This window comes from Pogonomyrmex barbatus, unplaced genomic scaffold (assembly GCF_055798465.1).
Source record: "Pogonomyrmex barbatus isolate J1 unplaced genomic scaffold, ASM5579846v1 scaffold15, whole genome shotgun sequence".
NCBI lineage: Eukaryota > Metazoa > Arthropoda > Insecta > Hymenoptera > Formicidae > Pogonomyrmex > Pogonomyrmex barbatus.
The window spans coordinates 3,693,529-3,711,566 of record NW_028297111.1 but is presented as its reverse complement, the minus strand read 5'-3'; the positions used below and the strand labels follow the sequence as shown (position 1 = coordinate 3,711,566).

Below are 18,038 nucleotides of genomic sequence, written 5' to 3'. Positions count from 1 at the left end.
AGTGAACCAAACAAATGCCATTCGGAACGGACCGACGAAACGGGCATTGCGACACCGCCGCGAGAAGGCAAATAAACGGATTCGTCGCGAATGCCACGCCGAAGAACTCGCGGAGCGGTTAGTAGAAGTAGAGCCGGAACTAGCCAAAATATCGCTCCACCAATACGCCTCCGCCCTCCGTTCCGCAGCCGAATTCGAGAGGCAGTGCACTCCGGAAAACTTTGACGTGGAGAAGTTCTTCCACCTCGTCCGTCAATTCCCCCGCTCTCCCGCCCATCCACCTCCCGGCACCTTCTTCATCCCGAGGAAATTTAAACCCGACCAACAATTCTGGGACCAAATATCCAAGCATGCCATAACCGATACTGTCCCAATGTACATTTCCCGCGATCCTCTCCCCTACCTCGTCCCGATTAAAGCATTCCGCAGCGCGTACCCCAATCCTCCTCCACACCTACAACCCGATCCTATAGACCCATTCGCTACCAATTTCTTGTCCCAACTTGAGCAATTGGGTATTTAAGAGATTTCCCTTCCCCGCGGTCGTTTTTTTTTTATATTTGTATGTACAAGATTTCTTTTGTTATCAATACTTTAACCTTTTATGTATACGAACAGAAGATTGTAGTTCACGTTTATTATTTCTTATTAAAATTAATTGATCAAAATTCGGTAGTAAACAGTTTTTTTTTCTCCTAAACCTGACCCCGCGCCGTTCCCGGCTCCCTGAAGATCGCACTAGGTCCATCCCTGGTCAAAGAGATTCGGTTCTCTGACCTAAAACGGACCACCGAATAGCGCGGGCGCAGGTAAGGGTAATAGCGCCGCTGACGCTGACCCGATCCCTGCCCCCCTTAACGCACGTTCGACTCGCGGATCGGCGTCACGACGTCGTTCCGCGAGAAAAAGGGAGGTTCCGTGCGTCCACCCGAGTTCTCCTCCTCCTGACGAGAACACGGACGTAACAGTGTAATAACCAAGGTCCTGCTGATTTCGGCCCCGTCCGACCTATCAGGGCCTCTCAGGACGTGACACTATACACAAAACGATTTTTTGGTGGCAGCGGATCCTTCATCACTTGTTGGGATATTCCTCATTACTCGACGAAATGTTCTTCATCACTTGGCAAAAGAATATTGCCTGGTTACTCCTTTCTAATTCCTTTAGACCTTAGCCTGGAAATTATCATGAAGAATTAAAGAAGAGATTTTCAAAGCAAGTAATAGCGGGGGATTGAACTACGATCAGAACTTCCAAAACTATTATGGAATTGCGTAGGATAGTCTTGTTTTTCTTTACTGCGACTTACATGTAAGTCAAAATTTATCACTTACAATTGCAACAAGATTTAAAATCATTTGATATCTGTAATAGTTCGTCATAAATTGTTGTAATTACATTATAAAAAATAGTTGACCACGAAATAAACGCTTTGACTCGTCAGATAGGCGGTATACGAGGACGTTAATACTAATCGTAGGACTGCGAATGTGAATATGCCATATGCCAGTTTATCAGTGCCTCCGAGACAATTCTCCCGTTCGATAATAAGAATATGTCTGTATTGCAATTTGCTAATAGCTATCTACATGCACGAAATATGATCTCTCCGAGCACGAAATACGGATTAGTTCAAATGATTAAAAATAAATTAGTCGGACCAGCACTGAGAGTGGCCTTAAGCGAAGAATATAATAATATAGAATCCTTATTGGCTGTCTTAAAAACACGATTTGCACCTGTCCATTCTACGTCACAATTGCATGGAGAATTTTTTAAAATAACGCAATATCCGGATGAGTCTGTGATAGATTACGGTAGCAGAGTGTATGATTCTGCAACAATTGAAATCTTGCTATCAAACTGAAAATCCGAACCAAGCCATTCAATCTTTAATTAACGTAGATTAACCGCTCGGAATAGTTACGCTTTGGTTGCGCTCACTGTGAATTAGTGCAGTCAGCTATAAAGAACAGATCAATACTTAATAATAATAATTATTTCTCGGGGACTATTAGTTGAAAACTATTGGTTGAATCGCAACTGCTGATATATGGCATTTATCAAAAATTTAGTTATTCAGTTGTACACACGCAGGCACGCCCACCCGCCCGCACGTCCGCCCACCCGCACGCCTGCACGCCCGCACGCACGCACGCATGCACGCACGCACGTCATGCGCCGTTAATATTAAATTGAAATCCGCTAATTGCGCCTGTGTATATTTTGTTAATAGTTGTCGCTGCGTGACTAATCTTACTTCGGGCATTGTTAGTTTACATTTTTCGTTAATCTTTATTTTTCTTGCATCGCTTAACTCTAATTGTTATTCCGATGACTCGTCGTACTGGATATTTATGTTTTGATTTGTTATCATCGAATATAGCCACTCTTGTGATTCTGTTACCCACAAAAGTGTGTTAGATGTTGTGCATCGCTGTTTGCAGTTTTTGAGTTGACCCGGCGCGTTTAAATAGAGTTGCACTTCACATGATGCATTCGTGTTAATATGATAGGAAAATCTCGTTCATATGTATATATTTGCCTGTCTTGTATACATATGAACGAGATTTGTAGTTCGCTTTCGTCTGGTAATATGTAGTGGTGATTTTCCTTATCTGTCGCTACTAACGGGTAATAAATTTTTATAAATGTGAAGGTACTTTCGTGATTGCGTATCGGTAATGATATAGTTTTTATCAATTTAAATGTCGGAAACGCGACTATCGGAAAACGAATAATCATGTAGGTATCTGGTTTGTTAAAATACGCGCTTATAATTATATATTTTTAAATGATACGCCAATTTTCCACCCATATTTTAAACGGAAAATGTAAGCCTTCAATTAATTATGTTGCTGCTTCTCGCAGCTCTATTATAATTTTTTTTCTAACGATAGTAGTCGTGTTTGCATTACTCCATCTTTTGTTAACGACGAGTAGTCGATTGTATTTTCATGTCTCTTATAAAATCTGTCATTATCGTCCGTAGTATTAGTAAATTTGACCATGTCTTCTCTTTGAGTGTATTTTACTAACTGTAATCTGTACGATAACGTTTTGTAATCTATTTTTGTTATAGCTAATGGTTTTTTCTAACGCGGCCTACTGTGACGTTAATAATTTTTATTTGGTTTTTTTGTTGCTTGTTACAAGATTTGCCGGTTTTCTTGTAGTAATTGTATCTGCTTGTTAAGATGTTTGTCTTCGGCATCTATGGTGAATAATGTCTTACTTATCGTACCGATTGCGTTTATTTATCCTCACTTATTAACGTAATATATAATTTTTAGTTGCGTTAATAATAATGTTAGCTTTACGTTGTCTTTTGCATTATTTGCATTATATTTCTGCACATGAATTAGACGGGTCTTATGATGCTCTTGCATCTTTCATTCGTTTGCTTTAGGTAGTTTTCTATTTGCTGCGTTCTTTTTTTCAATGTTTACATCCAGTTTGATTACTAATTTCCAAGTCGTCTATACCTGGTTCATTGACTCAATCTTTTCAAAATATATTCCTGGCGTATTGTAGAATTTCTGCACTACATACGGCGATGCGGAGTCAGCTTCGGCGCTGTAGAAATGTTATTGTATGGCTAGTGTCCTGCAAGATTGAGATTCATATTACATTTCCTTGAACGGACTTTTATTCTATTTTAATTTTTTATGCTGCTTGGCGTATGCTAGTTCATCAGCAGCTTTCGCGCCGAATTATTCGTTATTAGTCATCATGTTCTGTATGTGTTGTATCGGGTGTATTCGGTTTTATACACCGACTTTGCGCGTCGTACGATCGCGTTTATTGGCTCCAGGTCACGCTACGATTGCGTGCATATGATGTGAGCGGTGGTCGGAACGTGTATTCTACAGGACGAGACGTGCGTACTTCCAAGCGGAAGCCATGGATTACTAGACGAATTCTGCTGGATCGGATTTTGATCATCATCTGTGATACTACTGGGGTGCGACATGTGAAGGTATTGCCGCCGTAATGCTAAGGTAAGCGTATATTTTTTATTTTGCATGTATTGCTTTTATATTTTTTTTCTTCCTTTTTTTCTCTTTCCTTTTTCTTTGCATGTGCATGTAATACACTTTATTATAATCTTGGAATAAATTCCTCGAAACGAATCAGTTCTTTGCCGTCCGTTCGCCGGAAATCGGGTGTCATCTACATTCCTCTTTTCTGCATGAGGAGCGTCGGGATTCAGATTGCTTTTCGATGAATCTTATCCGTGCATTTTATCATGTGGAGTGCATAATAATTTATTTAAGTCAGTCGTCGTTGACTATGACTGGATTCCATTGCGTTTTATGTAAAGTTAAGTCTCGATATGTGATGTTTAATCTATAAACGGTTTAATCTATAATCTATAATACTCTCGCTGTATGTTATTCGTGTGTCTTAGGTGCTGGCAGTGCAGCAAATCGCGTCCTAAAGAAAGTCTGCAAGTACTTAGATTGAGGAGCATTACCCCCGCGACCCTGGTTTTGTGCCACGACGGGGCGGAATTGTGCATGCGATGCGTCGTCGCAACTGATACGTGCTCAATTTTATCGCGTTCTTTTTGTTTACTAACCCTATTATATTTTCTTTTCTACGCTTCCTCTAATTTTCTTTACGACTATTCGGTCGTGCTCGTCCGTTTTTTAGTTTTCGATAAATAGTTTGAGTCGGTTTGCATGTACGGTCACGAGTTTGCGTTTTTGTTTAATTTTATTGTTGGCATCCGAAATGTTTTCTATCACTTGGTAAGGGCCTACTCATGAGGCTTCTAATTTTTTTGATTGTCCTCTTCGCACTGTTTCGTCGTGCAGAAGGACTTTATCTCCCCTTGAAGGTTTTAGTATTTGTCTTTTTGTCGGCATAATTTTTTGCCTTTTGGCCTTTTTTTTTGCCTCACGGATATGTTTCTTCGCCAACTTTTATGTGAATCGCTTCTTCAGTTTTTATGTGAATCGCTTCTTCAGCACATAGTTATCATACGTATAATGCGGTTTTGATGGTGTCGTCAATGCTATAGGTAGGATTGCTCGGTGCCTGTACATCAATTCGAACGATATGTGCCCGTTGCTGTATGCGGTGTCGTATTATATGTGAACATTATGTACGGGATTCATTCATCCCAATTAGTTTAATCTTTGTCTATGTAATGTCTTAACTATTTGGCTAGAGTGCTGTGCGATTTTTCCAGGGCCCCGTTACTTTCTGGATGGTATGCGGTAGTTTGAATTTTTGTTATTTTTAAAAAGGTGCATACATTCTTGAACATTTCTTGAACATTTCACTGACGAAGTTCGTTCCTTGATCTGTCAATATTTTTCTCGGTATTCTAAATTCGCAAATGATTTTCGTAGTAAACTCTTTGGCAATTGTATTTGCTTCTTGATCTAGTATTGATACCACCTTACTGAATTTTGTTAAGTCATTTTGAAATGTTAACAGGTACTTATGTCTTTGTGGTAACCGTGAGTGGTCCCACGATATCCAGGGCGCATTTTTCGAACAGTCTCTCTGCCATTTCTGTCAGTATTAAGGGCATCTTGGTTTTTCCGCTTAGTTTGTTTTTCTGACAATACTTGCACTTGGCGATGTATTCCTCCATGTCTTTCATTAATCCGTGCCAGTTATGTATTAATCTTATTCGGTTTATCGTATGTGTTACTCCTTGATGTCCTCCAAGGAGAGTATTATGGTATTTGTTTCTTTTCTTCTTTGCTGTATTCGTGCTCTTCCTTGTCACGCTCGATGCTATTTATCCGCGTGTCAGGCTTGATCGGATTTCTGTTGAACGCGTCAGCATTTGTATTGTCTTTGCCGGCCTTGTGTATCATCTCATAATCGTACTCTTCTAATTTGAGTCTACATCTGATTAATCGCGAGCGGAGATCTGTTATACTAAATAATCAGATCAGTGGCTTGTGATCCGTAACTATCTGAAATTTTGTTCCGTACAAATACGCTCGAAAGTGTTTGACGACCCATACTAACTAGCAATTATTTTTCCGTCGTGTTATAGTTTTGTTCCGCCTTATTAAAAATTCTGCTCGCGTAAACAATTGATCTTGGCCCACTGGCCCTTGCGACAATACTGCTCCAATGGCGTAATCGGATACGTCTGTTGTTAATATAAATTGTTTTGTAAAATCAGGATAACTTAATACTGGCGCGGTCATTAATCTTTCTTTTAGAATTTCGAATGTGTTTGTTCTGCCGTCCAATTAAATTTTTCGTCTTTTCTTGATAATTTTGTCAGTGGCTTGGCTATCTTCGAAAAATTTTCAATGAATCTCCTATAGTACCCGGCTAATCCTATGAAGGATTGCACGTCTTTACTTTTTTGGATACTGGAAAGTTTGTTGCGGCCGTTATTTTCAATGGATCCGGAAGTATGTTGTGTTCAGAAATAATGTGACCTAAATATGTTACTTCCTTTCTTAGGAAGACTTGTTTGGTTGTAATTTCAGATTTTAGTTTCTTAATTTCTGGAATACCTCAATTAATCTTTTATTATGTTCCTTTAAGTTTGGTCCATAGATGACGATGTCGTCTAAGTATACGAAGCATCTTATACTCTGTATTCTTGCTAGCACTGAGTTTATTAGATATTGGAACGTGGCAGATGCATTTTTTAAATAGAAGGGCATCCGATTAAACTTGCAATACCCGTATGATATGAAGAAAGCCGTTTTGCTTTTATCTTTTTCGTGCTATTTGATGGTAACCCGACGCGAGATCTAGCGTCAAGAAATATTTTGCGTTTCCCAGTTGATCTAGAATATCCGTACTATTTGACAAAAGAAACGAGTCCATCGTTAAATTATTCAATTTCCGCAAGTCTATGACAATGCGTAATTTAGGTTCTCCAGATGCATCGGCTTTCTTTGGAACGACTAATATAGGAGCATTCCATTGACTTATATTCGAGCGAATAATTTTTCCTCGAGCATTTTCTTGATCTGCTTTTTTACTTCCGCCTTGTGTTTCTCAGGCTGACGGTACGGTCGAATATTGATCCGCGCGCATGGTGATCTCATGTTGCACCGCGATCGTGTGTAAGAATAAGTCACCTTCTAAATGAAATATATCACAATAATCGTTACATATCTAATGTTTTTTTTTCGGTGTTTAAGTGATCTATGCGCAATTATTTCCGCACTCATTTTCTTCTATCGCCATGGTCTCAGTGTTTTTTTTCACCGTGTTTAATATTTCGGCGTTCTTCGTCCTTATTTCTTCTAAATTTACTATCGGTATGCTTATTTCTATGGGCTCTTCGATTGTATTTATTATGCTTATCGCGTAGATGAATTCCTTGGGATCTGCGAGAAAGTATTCGATAAATACTCCTGACTTCGGTTGTTCTAGTCTTATTATTCCTACCTGATTCTTGTTAATAACTGCTTCGATTGTTTCGCTACGCGATTTTAGCAGTACTTTTTGATACGATTAGAGTTTGAGATTTATATTACTGATATTTAATATCTTTTTCCCGTGGTCGCATCTTGTTTTTTGTTTGGTTAAGAAATCAATTCCGAGTATTCCCTTGTAATCCATGAGGAAATCGTCTCTGACCACGTATACTAAGTGACGAATCTCTTGGTTTTATCACTTTTCAGTTTTACTTTTCCTAGCGTGTGGATCTTATGTTCCGTCACGCAGGTTAACGCAATGCGTTTCTCACATACTGGAGTTTTGCTTTTGAAATTTCCGACTTTCATCAAGGTGCGGGACACCCTCCAATGCCATTGGCAAATATACAAATAATCCTCCTGGAGCACGACAGGAGAGATTGCATCAAGCATACGCGGCTGTCTATCTGGCTGATAGGGAGAGTCCGATAAATTTATTTGTTCGGCAATTTCGGCTATAGTGTCCTGTCTTTCCGCATTTATGACATTGCGACAATTTATTTTCGCAAGTGAGTGGGTGGGGTATACTTGCTTTCGAGGCACCCGAAATTCCCTATTAGTTCCTTAAATTTTTCTTTCGCGCTCGCGCTGGCTATGGCGTCTTGTAATGTTGTGTAATGTTGCGAACTAACAATTTTATGTTGTTTTGTAGTCCTATTTGGAAATTATACAGGGCCTGTTGTTGTATGGTTTTCTAAGATCGCTCTTTTTGATTCTGTTGTACTTTGTCGTCCTTCGATCATGGATTCGTATAATTCCAAGGCTAATTTATCTGTTGTTGTAGCCAGATCTACAACCAATAATAAAATAATAACCAATAATAAAGGTAGTCCGCATGGCAACAAAATTAGGTCGCATGAATCTCGAAAAGTCTTTCGAAAGACGACACAAATGTGTGACCGCCGAAATTGCGACCAGTCTTTCGAAAGACCGCAGAAATGCATCACGCGAGAACATTGCGAAAAAGCCTATAGCAAATTCCTAAATTTGATAATCAAACCGAACGTAATATTGATTAATCAATAACACGCAACCGATCGACGCAATCGATCAGAATGCTGATCGGGCATCGATCAAACTATATAACGGTTACACAAGGCGGAATCGAGAGAATCGAGAGTCAAAAGTCAAAAGTAAAGAATAACGTGTCGTTCGGAATCGTTATTATAATTATCGCGCAAGATATTACAAGAGCGCGGCGAAGTTCACGCGAGCCGTACTATCAGCGTCTCAGGTGACATATTCGGTCGTCGGCCGCCAGAGTAACGCGATACGCGTCGAGCCGCCCGCCGACGTTTAACCGTGTGTGAAAGAAATAAAATAAGTAATACTAAATCCAAGAAAGTGTGCAATTATTAAATAAACCAGTAAAAATAAAGAAAGTGTGTTAGTGATTTCAAGAAGATTTCCTTCCATTCTTTTAATCCTGCTCGGAGTCTCAACTCCTTAGGCTTAACGAACCCGACTATCTCTAAAAATTAACGTTGTAGCCCATCCGGGGTACAACGCTGTGCATAATCGAAATGCTCTTGCCAATTCTCCCTTTTTGTTGCAATGTATTCCAACTGCAAATGTATGATACTTTTTTTGCTGAGATAGCACACTTCCAATTCTCGTTTCAATTGCGCAAAGTCGCATATATCTCGCGTTTAGAAATCGGTCATGACCCTTCCTTTTAATTTTGTACACAATATCGCTTCCAGTAGCGTACTTTTCTCCTTTGGATTTGTGTTTTTCATTGCATACGATGCCGCACTTAGGAATTCTGGCAACTTGTGCTCCGTTAAATTCCGGAATCATACCGCGGACTTCTTTTCATATATGCATTTACGGGATCTCGCAAATTTCGGACGTTCATCGTATGTATATCTCTATCAGTTCGTCATTTTTAGCGTCAGCATTCTGATTGTAATTTCTAATTGATTCATATGGCTCTGTAGCACTCGCATACCCTCTAATATTTCGGTCAACATTATGTCTCTGCGTGTCGCGCAAAGATTCTGAATCAATTTTCCAGTGTGACTGATTTAGAGTTCTCATTTGCCTTACTTCCTCTAACTCTTTGCTTGTTACTCGCCGTTTTTCTGCGATCGGTCTTAATGACCTGACAGCTGATTTGTCATTGTTTCCTGATTTGCGTTTCGCGAAACGGTATAGAATTCGGTCGGATCGAATATCGCTGCTCTCGTAGGAAGTCAGTGAAAATTCTCCGAGACTGGAGTTATTTGTGTCAGATCTTGTATCTATCAGGTACAATAGATTGTCGTCGCGTCTCTCGTTACTTAGTAATATTTACTATCTATGTCGTTAAATGAAAACTCGCGCTCGATTACATGTTTGGATGTAGCTCTGGGATTCTCCAAGCTATCATTGGAATAGTATTCGTTTAGATTACGACGCACGTTACCGCGTGGATCGCGTATATCTTCCGCCTGCGCGGGACTCAGACTAAATGCATGGCGGCCTGAATTACTATATAACTACGTGTTTCTATCAATGAGAGTTCGATTGATGTCTTCGTTCGACATCTATTTTATCACTTTCCTTAATTTCTAGTCCGCTCGCCTTATGCTTTATAACTTACATTACGGTCGCATGTTGTTGACATAGCGTTTGCTTGCTTGTTGCGTTGTAGGTTGACACCTTCTTCGGTGTCGTTGATATGCTCGCTGGCTGCTCTACCGGATGGCGTGGCTTGCCCTAATTTTTGTGTGTACTCTTTTTTTCAAAATACCAGGACGTCTACAGAAGGATATGATGGCTGTTTCTTCTTCCAGTTCCGGCACTACGAATCCCACTGTTGCCAGCAATTTGTTGTGCCGCTCCGAGCACAACTAGGGAAAGTGACGGAAGAGGAGGAAGGGGACTATTAACTTTACACTTGGTTTACAGAATAAACGAGCTTTATTATTTAATTTAGTGTTTGTTATTTCCGAATCACCCACAAACTTGACTGTCACGCACTATAATATTTTCTTTACGTCTACGCGTCGGAACTATTAGTTCGTTGGTACGCGGCCTCGACGCGTCCTCGTGTCGAAATGTTTAGTATGTCAGCGTTTTGACACGATTATCGGAGTCAGCGTCCTTGCACATCGGTTCGTTGCAATCGGCAAAGGCGTGCATTGTCCCATTACTTAACTTTATTTTGATATTATATTTTATAAATCTCGAGTTAACCAAAATCCTTGGGATTTTGACTGATCATGATGGCAATATGCAGTGGCATCTTACTAAATATCGGTTGCGTCATCCGCAACAATATCATATAATAAAAATATATATCATTTAAAGAAATAGTATTTATAAAAAAAAATCGATAGTGGCATCATATGCAAATAAATCAATGTGACAACCATGTAACTTCTTTGATGCTATTATTTTTATTTAAAAAAAATTTTTTTTGAAACATCTCATCCTAAAATATTACGGATATTCTGTAAATTGATTAAAGAACTAATTGCCATTAGTTTTGAGTAAAAAAAAAAGCAATATTAATGTAAGTAATTTAAGTGAAGAAACTATGAATCGATGATACTTGGTTATAGGATGATTAATTGAATCACAACCATAAACATAAGAATATAGGTTCATGGTTACAATGCCTGCAATGCAAACAACCTATTTGTTTGTTCACTTTTCGAAGTGCTTGCAAGATCGAATATTGTTACATACCACAATTCGGAATTCGAGAAATCTTTTTTTTACTCTTTTTATCGGATAAATTTTTAAATGTTCTGATACTAAAATAGCCTTAAGCGACTTTTCCTTTTTCTCTTAACAAATAAGACGCAAACAAATATTTTCTTCCTAACCGATTACGGGGTTTATTACTAGAGGCCTATCTAAACAAATCATCGCAATACATAACGATACGTTTTACAATTCTCACGTTATTTTCTTCTCAGAGAACCGTTCTTATGACCATATTTTGCACCAGATGCGTTGTGTTATTGGTCATTATATTAATGAAAATACCGCCTATTTCAGCTTGAATAAAGATCCGTCTTGCCCCTTCAGTTCAGTTTTTGTCCAAAACTCGAAGAACATACATCTCAATACTCGTCAAGTGTATCGTTGACTTCAATAAAAATTCAATCACAAGACAGTTTACTTTTGGACTTGATTCCTTAACATTGCGTCGCGTCTCGCACGTTACAATATTCGAAAGAGCGCGACAGTCATGCTTCATCGTTATGACTTTTATCAGAATATTGTAGTCATAATTTTGAACATTCCTTGTGAAAATATCTAACTGATGATTAAGAAGTAAGCAAACGAATGAGCTGGCATTGTTTGCATTGTAAACATTGTAATGATTCAGTTAATGCCTATCATGTCATAATCAAGCGATGCCGATCCATAATATCTTTATTTAAAATGCTTGCATAGATGCCTTCTTTTATCATTCAAATTCATAGCATTTACTTTTTTAATAACCTATATACATTCGGGTATAACAATAATTAAAGTAAAAGAAATAGGGCTCTGGGAATGGGGGATGGGGATGAGAAATGGGGCTCTTATGATTCTATAGATGAAAGTAATGAAGTCGACAATAACAAAAAACCAAATAGTTTGCAATACCTTTTAACCCGTAGACAATGGAAAAATTCAAAATTATAACTAATGATTTGGATATCAAATTAGCCTACTTCAGTATTAATAAATTGAATGAGTTTATACGAGGATAGTCTGAAAAATTTTGAACCTGACATAGAAACAAATATTTTTTCGGTCAAATATAGTTTTATTTTTCAACATAATCTTCTTGTAAGTCGATACACTTTTCCCATCGATACTATAACCTCTTTAACCCCTCCAAGTAGTAGTTGGCGTCTTGTTCCCCAAAATAGGCGTTTACGTATGCGATGACCTCCTCGATGAAAATCTCTGTCCTCCAAGAAACTTTAAGCTTAAGAAACAGGAAAAAGTCGCTGGGGGCCAGATCTGGTGAATACGGTGAATGGTCAATCAATTCGAAGTGCCGTTCGTGAATTTTAGCCATGGCGACCGCCGAAGTGTGAGCAAGTGCGTTGTCTTGATAGAACAGCACTTTCTTCTTCTTCAAATGCGGCCGTTTTTTTGCAATTTTTGCCTTCAGCTTATCAAGTAATGATGCGTAATACGCTCCCGTTATTGTTTTACCTTTTTCAAGATAGTTGATACACACAATTCCGTGACTATCCCAAAAAACAGTCGCCATTACCTTCCCAGCTGATGGAACCGTCTTCACCTTTTTCGGAGCAGGTTCACCCTTTGTAGTCCACTGTTTTGATTGTTCTTTTGTCTCTGGAATGTAGTGGATCCAAGTTTCATCTACAGTTATGAATCGACGCAAAAAATCTGACTCATTTGGCTTGAACCGCTCCAACAGGGCCTTGGAAATGTTCATTCGAATTCGTTTTTGGTCCAAAGTGAGCAAGCGCGGATAGCTTGCGCATATCCAATTCTTCAGTCAATATATGACAAACGCATTCTTTCGATAGCCTCCCATAGCCTCTGCTATCTCTCTACCCTTGATTCGACGGTCGTCCAATACCATTTGGTGAACATTTTCGACATGTTATCAGCGGTGGTCGCAGTTTTTGGCCGTCCCGAACGCTCATCATCAGCCAAACTGGTACGATCACGTTTAAATTCAGTTGCCCATCTTTTTACGGTGGAAAATGATGGGGCAGAGTCCCCGTAAACAACGTCCAACTCGATTTTAATTTGCGCAGGCGTATTGCCTTTCAAATAAGAATTTAATCACGGCACGATATTCAATTTTTTCCATTTTTACAAAAACACTGACACATCGACTGACACAAACGATTATCAAACAACAGACTGAGTCCAAAATGGCTGAAATTTTCACAAAAGCATATACTATTGTAGTACTAGAATGGTTTTGACGAGTAACATCATCTTCATGTTAAGGCTCAAAACTTTTTAGACTACTCTCGTACGGGCATATAAAGATAAACTCCATTAGATTCACAAAAAAATGTTGTATATAAAATTGATTGCAATAATTGTAATAAATGTTACGTCGGACAAACCAAGAGACAATTAAAGATAAGAATGAGTGAGTATCGCAATCATATTCGTAGGAATAGACACCAAATCGATGATTATGGATCGCAGATTAGAATATAATCACGATTTTTCTTGGAACAGAGAAAATAGAAAATTTTGGATTGTGTTACTTTGTAGAGATGTTTAAATTGTTCCCTCACACAATAAGATAACCGAGGTGGGCGACATACAATTTGGTGTACCACGATGGAGTTCGGCCTTGCTATTATCAAAGATATCATTGAGGATGGCTCAATTGTTAGAGCTAAAATGTATGGAGAATTGAGAAGAATAAAAAAAGTAATTTCAATCAATCTGCGCACTGTTTACCGCGCAATTTCCAGAGCCCTATTTTTTTTTATTTTAATTAAATTATCAATATATCAACCAATATATTTCAAATACAACAGTAACTTTTCTCGTACTTTTATTCTTGTTAAATGTTTCCATAAAATTAAATTTTATATTATTATGAAATGTTTAAATATAATCTTATATAAGGTATTAAATAAACATCATTAACTGGTCACAAGACATATTAAATATAAGTAATCATATAATTATAATGACGTACTTAATCATCAATATATTTTTATAAAAACAGCTTTCTAATATCTTCATAAAATGTTTTAATAATTTTTATGATGTCTTTTTTAGACATCTTGAAGATGTTATAATATTTTTTAGGTATTGCAATATACATATAAGATAAGCTTGTCCAACACTTGACTCGTGAGTTAAATGCTTTCCTCTCTCAATCGAGATTGAACTTGGAGAAATTCGAGCGTCTATTCTTTACTTTCTTTCTAGTTTTTTGAATAAGATGATGGAAAGGAGGAAGCGTTTAGCTTACGAGCCGAGTGTTGGACAGGCCTAACAGAAGAGATACAAATAGATTAACAAAGTTAGATAAATACTAAATAATTAATATATTAATTTATTTAGCAATGCTAATTCATGTCTCGTCTTTTCCTTGTTAATGTGTTTTTGTGTAATTCATTTTTATTTTATCTAAAAGTAATCTCAAACAAGATATTTTTAAATGTCTCAAAATCGTCATAAATCAAGTCATTAAAAACATTAAAATTTTTTTATATTAGCACATAATAATTTATAAATATGATATATATTATAATATGATATTTATTTATTCTGTTAATAGTCCTTTAAAGAATTAATAATATCAATTAATAAAACAAAGAATAAAGAGAAAAAAAATATGAGGCTGGATTATTATCAAAATTCGTTAATAAAGCACATTATGTAATAATAAAATGTTTTAATTATCGAATTACTAAATTCGGGTTCATTGATGAATTAATAAATTGCGTCCTTCAAGTTACAAATATACGGCGAGTGTCTGATGCCAAATGTATGCGCAGGAGGAACATTGAGAAGTACCTGAAACACAACAATAACATTAATTAGTTCCCGACAACGTTATGCCTTATACTTTTATAAAATATAAAATTACCAAAGAAACTCCATGTCACTCAAAATATTTTTAAAGTTGTAACGATGCGCTTCGACTGACTATTCGTCGAGATGAGCGCTAAGAAAATTACGCATACCACTCGTAAAACCGGTACATCATACGGCATAAATTTTTCCAAGCACTTACATCGAAAATATTCAATGCAAAAAATGGTCGTGGAACAGGAAATGTTTCCATTGTTATGGATTTGCCTCGCAATACACAACAGTGAGCTGTCAATGCGTCTTTTCATTCTCGCTTCTTTCTCGTGTCTAAATCTGTCCGTTCTATAAATTCCGTTCCTTGACCTATCCTTTCACTACGACCACCGTTTTATATTTTATATCGTGTTCATAAAATGACACATCGAAAGTTTCAATTTTTACTAACATGAAGGAAAGCACTAACATTAACCGAATCCAATACTGATCTTTACTGAATTTTTCGAAAACTCGGCCAGTTTGATATAAATGATACCAGATGAGAGAGATTCTTCAGCGATCTCAGTATCCCCCATGATTCGATAAATTCGAATCTGATTTTGACTGTTAGAAAAAGGCCAATTTAAAATGGAAAGATAGAATGCAAAGCACCTTACAAGAGAAATTTCCGCTCTTCAAATGACTGATTTTGTCAAACTTTTAGTAGATGGTAATATTGATATAGAAATAACAAATATTATTTGGAGACGATGCACTTCTCAACTATTAACGAAAAATTGCGATTTAAACGCTTCATTAACCACTGCAATAAAACATTTGCTAAATGTCAGCATGACGCAACGAAGTTAAGTACTACGCTAGAAATTTGGAAGTTGCCCCAGTATTTATAACCTTTTTTTCTAAACAAAACTGAAAAAATTATAGTCAATTCCTTAGCAAGAAGGATCTTAGGTGCTAAATTTCTATGTAAAATAAATTCAAATAATTATATCACCAATCACGTGCCACTTTTTTAGTAGACTTACAACGTAGCGGTTATACATCAATTCGATAATTAAATATTTTAATATCAATAAAAAAATCCTTTTTATTATCCTCTTATAGGAAATATATATGCAAAATTTTTTTATTAACATGTATTCGATTTATATTAATGTATTCCCAGACAGCACGCATGTCTAAAAGATGTCTAAAAGACGTCTTTAAGACTTTACTAAAGACGTCATAAATATGTCTTTTAGACATGTCTTTTAGACAGACGTCTTAAAGACGTCTTGAGAAAGATGTCTTAAAGATATCCTTTTAAAGACGTTTTTAAGACTATATCAGAAAGATGTCTTTTTGACGTCTTAAAGATATCTTTTCTAAGATATGTTCCGTAACTTCAATCTGTCATCAATATAACCTCTAAAAGTTTTAAATGACAGTTTCAAACATAGTTATTTACATTATCGATTTATCGAAGCGACTACATATTTATTGATTGGAATAAATGATATGACAATTTCAATATAATGTAACCTATAAAAATATTGACAGTGAGTTTATCTAGTACTCCAATATTTTATATTATTATAATAAATACAACAACGCAATTAAGATGAAGCTATTCGGAAACGTATTGACAAGAGGGAGAATACGAGATAGAAGCTAGAAATACTTGATAAATCGGTATATCAATGATTTAAGATTTACACGACATTTTTAATGACAAAATTGATTTCTGATTATAATAGATAGATCGTTATCAAAGTTGTGTAATTATTAAAGTCACACGGTAGTGTTCTCGGTTGACTCCCGAGACACTACCGTGTCTCCTGATATCAATGTACCAATTTATTAAGTAATTTCAAATTCTGTCTCGTATTCTTCCTCTTGTCAATACTTTCCGTATAATTAATTTTTATGTCATTATAGAAGGTTCAAACGACTCCAAATAAGACGTCTGAAAGACGTCTGAAGAATGTCTAAAAAAATATCATTTATTGAAAAATAAGATATCTTTAAGACAAATCAAAGACCATCATAAATCGAATCATAAGATGCCTTAAAGACACTTTTTTTATAATTTAATAAGATGTCTTATAATATTTAAGATGTCTTTTAAACGTCTTTAAGACGTCATAATGTTCTCTGGTTGTTTATTCTCACGCTTGAAAAAGATGTTCTTCTCATTATTTATTTAAAGATTGCGATAAATATTATGATAGCCTCAATGGTCTAATGCAAAGGTCGGCAAAACATTGGACACGGGTGCCCGCCTATGTGCATATTTCAAGAATGTATCTAATATTTTTTGTACCTTGGGATAAAGTTTCGCATTTCACATTTACAAAAATAGTGTTGCATGTATATATGAACGATAATGCAGTCTTAAATTACTAGTACTCGAATCTTTGTAATATCATAAAACTTTTTTATAACAGTTTAGCTAAATCGTTTAAAGATGAAATATGCAAAAATGTTATAATATGCTATAATATATAGGACTCAAAATGCATAAGTTCTTATAAATTCAACTTATATTTAGTTAATTTTTTTATTAAGTCAAATAAAGAAATGTGCCCTAGCATGTTTTGATTGTCCTAATAATAAGCATTCATTATAGGAAAATTTTAATTAAAATGCTTATTTTAATTAAAATTTTTCTATTTTTAAATATTGTAAGTTGTCAAAATTTGTGCTTTAGCATACAATTCATTAAAAATTGTGTAATATAATTATTACACTTAAATATGTTTAACGAAAATTTAAATATGACAAAGAGATAAAACAATAATATATAATAATATAGACAATAATAATGTATTAAAATATAAACTTATAATACAATCATAAAATTATGAATACATATATCACGTTTAACAGAAATTAGCGCTTTGAAATTATATTTTTAAATTCAGAAGAATAGTTCTTTTTCCGTGAAGAAAATTTCCAATAGTTTCAAAATAAACATCTGCTAAATATCAATCTGTTAAACGCTTAAAATAAAAAAAAAACTAAGTAAATCAATATTAATAAAATAAAATATAATCAAATTTTGCTCTTGTCTAGAACAGTCAGACACATTTGCGATCTTGTAATTTAATGTTTGTGATGGATAATCAAAATAATAATAATAAGTAATAATGAGTATAGTATAATGAG

General features: G+C 36.1%; 2 protein-coding genes across 12 annotated transcripts in view; one reads left to right on the top strand and one right to left on the bottom strand.

The window, feature by feature from the left end:
• Positions 1-18,038, bottom strand: part of LOC105429948 (uncharacterized) — a 191,295-nt gene that overhangs the window by 22,445 nt on the left and 150,812 nt on the right. For 6 of the 8 annotated variants that reach the window (XR_016138501.1, XM_089073467.1, XM_089073465.1 and 3 more), the window contains one exon: positions 13,886-14,876. The exons of the other annotated variants lie outside the window; for them this stretch is intronic. Coding sequence is in view for 4 of the 6 variants with exons in the window: in XM_089073465.1 (XP_088929591.1) it covers positions 14,793-14,876 (84 nt within the window). In the remaining 2 variants the exon portion in view is untranslated. Of the gene's footprint in view, positions 1-13,885; positions 14,877-18,038 lie in introns of those variants that run through there. 8 annotated transcript variants of the gene reach the window in all.
• Positions 1-18,038, top strand: part of LOC148937254 (uncharacterized) — a 204,789-nt gene that overhangs the window by 42,865 nt on the left and 143,886 nt on the right. Inside the window, exon 7 of one of the 4 annotated variants that reach the window (XR_016138506.1) lies at positions 3-2,228. The exons of the other annotated variants lie outside the window; for them this stretch is intronic. The gene's annotated coding sequence lies outside the window, so the exon portion shown is untranslated. Of the gene's footprint in view, positions 1-2; positions 2,229-18,038 lie in introns of those variants that run through there. 4 annotated transcript variants of the gene reach the window in all.